Here is a 5,000-nt window from a genome sequence, read left to right as displayed (position 1 = left end):
CATTATTTTATGGCAAAACTGCCTGGGCGACCCTTTAAAAGTTGGGGGTGAACTGCTACTTGGCAAACTTCTACTAGCTTGCATTCATTTACAAGCTCTCTCAGGTTGAAAACACTGGTTAGCTTGAAGTACATTTTGAGTTCAGAAGCATGTTGTCCGATGCCATTTCAACACACTGATGTCGTCTTAATGTCCTCCATGTATACATGCAGCTACGGATGAGATTAGTACTGCGAGAGAGTCACAAACATAAGAACTCATGGAGTTCGGGGTCCTATGTGTGACAGGCTGGCTATTTGTGTGTGTGTGTGTGTGTGTGTGTGTGTGTGTGTGTGTGTGCCTGTGTGTGTGTGTGTGTGTGTGTGTGCGCAGGCGCGCCTGCAGGTGTACGGCCATACGCACTATGCGTACCATCTGGCTACTCAAAAACGACAGAGAGAATTTCCACGCGTAGTTGCCCTATCTATCTTCCCAATTAGGCACAGTATCCCACTAACTCACAAGACATCGGCAATCCCAATCACTCTCAACCGCTCTGTTGTAACACCCAGTCGAGAGCGGTACTTTGATGTCCTATCAAGCTAATTAAATTGGCTATCTTTGCGTGTGTGGCTGTTTTCTACCTACTGTATGCTTAACCTGAAAGAAATGGATTTTAAAAGTCTGCTTGTTACAAGCTCGACTATCATACTGAATGAATGCTTACTTATGTTAAAAGCTCACACACTAAAATAGAACAAATCGGCTTCATACCATTGTCCAAATTAAAGTTGCTCTCAGCGATGTTTGGGTAAAGTCACTTCTGTTGACGTTCAAACAAAACAGAGAGCTTCGTTACTCCTTCACCCTCCCTCCTCTACAATTGAAACTCTCCTAAACACGCATTTCAAGAGCGTAGATGGAATGGCATGGCATGGATGCATTATCATAACATGAATTCCTGCAGGCATGCCTGTGTGTGAGCGTAAAAGACAGGGAGAAGGAGTGTGAGAGAGGGGTGTGTGTATGTATGCTTACTGCGTACATATGTGTGCTGACAGACAGAGGGAATTACGACGGCTTATATATGTGCATGGTAATACTATTCTGATGTGTCTTGCTTACAATGGCGACTGGAGTCTGGAATTGAAATATTGCACAAATGAAGGTGGGCTTTTGGGAATGGTGGCGTGACTCCTAGGAAAACTTCCTGGAAAGAACCTCTACCATTCTTGCAGAGAACAAGGCCTTCCTGAGATCTCTTTCTGGGCTCCAATCCATCTGGTTAGATATCATGTATACAAAAATGGCTGAGCCTGCAGGACACACTGAAGCATGAATACTTGATCCTCATTCATGGAGGGGATTATAAACATAACAGATGAATGGGTCACATGTGCTGACCATACAGCGCTATGAAGGCCTGACCACAGACTCATGTTCCGAACAATGCGAGTATGAACTGACACACACAAACACTGAGTCAGAGAGACCAGATGTAAAACAGAAACGGACGACTGACAAGTGACCTGATGTAAAATAGTTGGACAGTTAGGCTGAGATGCAGGCCAGGGAGAGAAAGCTGGATCGCTGGAATTAAGATCGTGTTTGATGTTTATTAATAATACTAACACATACTTTTAGTATTGATATTGACATTGCTAAGAATTTCCCTTTTTAAATGATTTATAATATTTTGGCATCTGCTAAAAACTGACAGAAGACCAGTTTCAACACCAGCATAATTCACAATTTAAAAAAGTAAAAATTTGAGGTTGACCGGTTAACTGACGCTTTTATCCAAAGCAATACTGACATGCAACAGCGTGTTTGAGAATCAAAGCTGGACTGACCAATTATCGACATTGCAACCCCTTTCTGTTGCCACAACTCGGTGAAAATAAACGCATCCATCCAAGACAACAGAAGTAGATGATAAATGACTCGAATATTCAGCCTTTTAGTCAGGTCATTTTTCTATGAGCCAGTCATTTAAGGGGGAACTCACTGAATACAGCAGTCATCAACTTCATCAACATCAACGGTATAAACAAATACAACGATGAGCAAATACAACCACGTGGGTCTGAGCACCGAGTGCAGCCCATAGACTGCACTTTATCTGGAGGAAATGACGTGATGTCGAGAATTGCCAGACATAACGGAACAGTAACAGACACAAACATTGAAATGAAGACACATTTTTTGCATTTAAGTGAGCCACATCTACACAAGGTAGTTTTATGTGGTTTGAGACCAGGCAGTTTGAATTCTTTGAATTATCATGACTGCAGCAATTCAGGTGGATGCAACTGATATCAAAGTGGCAAGACAAATCTTAAGAGATCTGTCACCCTGTTTAATTGTAATGACAATCACGAGAGGAGAAACCCCTGCTTTTATCACATCACATCACTGAAAAACACAGACCATTCACAACTGTGTTTTGTCCACTTTGAAAAGAAATGGCATCAGTTCTGCGGAAAATCGCAATGGAAACACTGTGAAAAAAAAGTGGGGGAGAGAGAAAGAGAGAGAGAGGGAGAAAGAGATGGAGGGAGGGAGGGAGAGAAAGAGAGAGGAGGAGAATGCCAGCGAGACGAGGCCTCTAGCATACTGCAAGACACAGGGCAGGCTTACCTCACTGTCTTGGGTGATCTGCACCTGTTCCCCCTGTGGCACCTGAGCAATGTGGAGATGGCCCTGAGGGATCTGCCAAGGAGAACAAGGGAGAGAGAGAGAGAGAGAGAGAGAGGCAGAGATAGAGAGAGAGAGAGAGAGAGAGAGAGAGAGAGAGGCAGAGAGAGGAACTGGTGAGTAGGTGGTGTGACGGCACACCCGCTGGACTCTATGAGTCTCTTGATGGGAACGTGCATGTTGATATGTCATTTGAACGGCTTTCGTTGTCACAGATAGTAGTAGAAGTACACACACACACACACACACACACACACGCACACACACACACACACACACACACACACACACACACACACATAGACACACGCACACGCACACCACAAGAGTGTTTATCATCAGTTTTCAAATATGCCCCTTGGTTTTTGTGAGTGAAAGAGTGAGAGCATGTGTGTGTGTGTGTGTGTGTGTGTGTGTGTCAGAGAGACAGAGAGAAAGACAGCTCCTGGCCCCAGTAGCAGCTCTCTGTGCTGGTGCTGTGTGAGTGGCGGTGGGGCTGCGCTGCCAACGGGTGTGCTTTACATTTCCTCCCCTGCATTAACAACGCTCATAAACTTCAGGCTCAAGCGCAACCGTTAATGTACTCAATAATATCAGGAGTGTAATAACTACGCTACAGCCAGCTCCCAGTAATGAGTCACTCCACCCCTCACTTCCCCCTCGCCCCTCTCGCTTTCCTTCTCTCTCTCTCTCTTTCTCTCTCTGTCTTTCTCTCTCTCTCTCTCTATGTCCTTCAGATCTTCTCTTTCGTGTCTGTCTCTCACTTTCTGGCTCGTTCTGCAGTTCTGCTGCTGTGCTGTTGTGAAAATTTCCCTGTCTTTCCCACTCGCTCACACTCCCCCAGAAACCATTTGTCCACTTACGCCTTTTCATCTGTCAGATTCCTCCACTCATCATCATCACGCTAAACTCCAATCACTTTCATCCCTACTTCGGTGGCCTGTTGGAATTCCTCCACCTCCATCCACTGAGGAACCTCTGAAGAACCACTGAAGAACCTTTCCTGAAAGAACTTGTTTGTTGTCTCAACGCCAGTGGCCTGTTGGAATTGGCCTTTTGCAACTCCACCAGATACTTCCAAGGAAGAACCACAACATTTCTTCTAATAACTTGTTTGTTGTCTCAATGACAGTGGCCACCACCAGATACTTCCAATGAAGAACCACAACATTTCTTGTAAGAACTTGTTTGTTGTCTCAATGACAGTGGCCTGTTGAAATTGGCGTTGTACCTCCACCACATACTTCCAAAGAAGAACCTCAACCCTTTTTCCAAAGAACTTTGCCGTTTGTCGTCTCCCGATCCCCTGGCCCACCCTATATATGTCACTCACACCTATTCCACTGTCCAGTGTATGTCACCCAGCTAACGGGATAGAGGTTGATTTTGAATGTTGACTACTGTAGTGAGGAGTGTACTGCGCCATAAGGCGATGAAGATTTAACTGCCTCCACAGCGCCTGTGCCGGGGAACAGAAACAGGCACAGTGGAAATACGAATCCACTGCCAAAAGTGATAACAATGGAACCACTGGGGTGATTGACTAGCACACAACCCCCTCCACCGCCAACTCCACCCGCCCCCCACTTCGGCCTTGTTTTTCGGCCTCTCGCTCCACACTCTCTCCCTTCTCTCCAGCGTTTCCGCTCTCAACCAATCAAAACATGATCCATGCCACACCGCGTATACATGAGATTAATCTGCTGGATACGTTTCGGGGGGAAAAGCAGTAAAAGATGTTGTGCAGAGGACGCTCGGCAAATAGTAAAACATGCCTGAATTATGCTTTTCTCCATTCAGGTTCCATGTTAATTGTCCAGCAAAAGTCGTAACAAAAAAAAAAGGGGGGCTCCAGCTTGTAAGTTCTGGCTTTTGGACGCTAAGCTCCATTTTATATGTCGTCTGTAAACGCGGGCCACTGGCTTCGGTTTCTCTCTCGCTGTCTCCCGGTGCTCGCCAATCAAAACACAATGTATAAATTGCACAGCTAGAAAGCGATCAATCTGTCAGAAATCATTCAGGTGAGCCATAAACCATGCCGGAGATGCGAAGGGACACTCGTGAGGGCTAGTCAGCGAATAATAAAAGCCACCTTTGAATTATGGCTCTCGGGTTCAAGATCCCTGCTGAGTGTCCAGCAAGCAAAGTCGTCACAGAACGTTCCAGAAACTTTCCTGAGCATTGAGACATAAACGTGATTCCCACCATTTCAGGACGATCAAGTTCAAGGACTCTCAAGCACAATTTCCTGAGCACCTGCAATTTGATTTCGCAAACCCATGACGAAATTGTTATCTGAACATAAAAAACATTGAATGGACACT

General features: G+C 45.3%; 1 protein-coding gene across 1 annotated transcript in view; it reads right to left on the bottom strand.

Moving 5' to 3' along the window:
* banp (BTG3 associated nuclear protein) overlaps positions 1–5,000 on the bottom strand; it is a 50,985-nt gene that overhangs the window by 26,377 nt on the left and 19,608 nt on the right. Inside the window, exon 10 of the mRNA XM_062547555.1 lies at positions 2,620–2,691. Within this exon, the coding sequence (XP_062403539.1) occupies positions 2,620–2,691 (72 nt within the window). The remainder of the gene's footprint in view (positions 1–2,619; positions 2,692–5,000) is intronic.

Source organism: Sardina pilchardus, chromosome 10 (assembly GCF_963854185.1).
Source record: "Sardina pilchardus chromosome 10, fSarPil1.1, whole genome shotgun sequence".
NCBI lineage: Eukaryota > Metazoa > Chordata > Actinopteri > Clupeiformes > Clupeidae > Sardina > Sardina pilchardus.
This window is presented reverse-complemented; position numbering and strand designations above follow the sequence as displayed.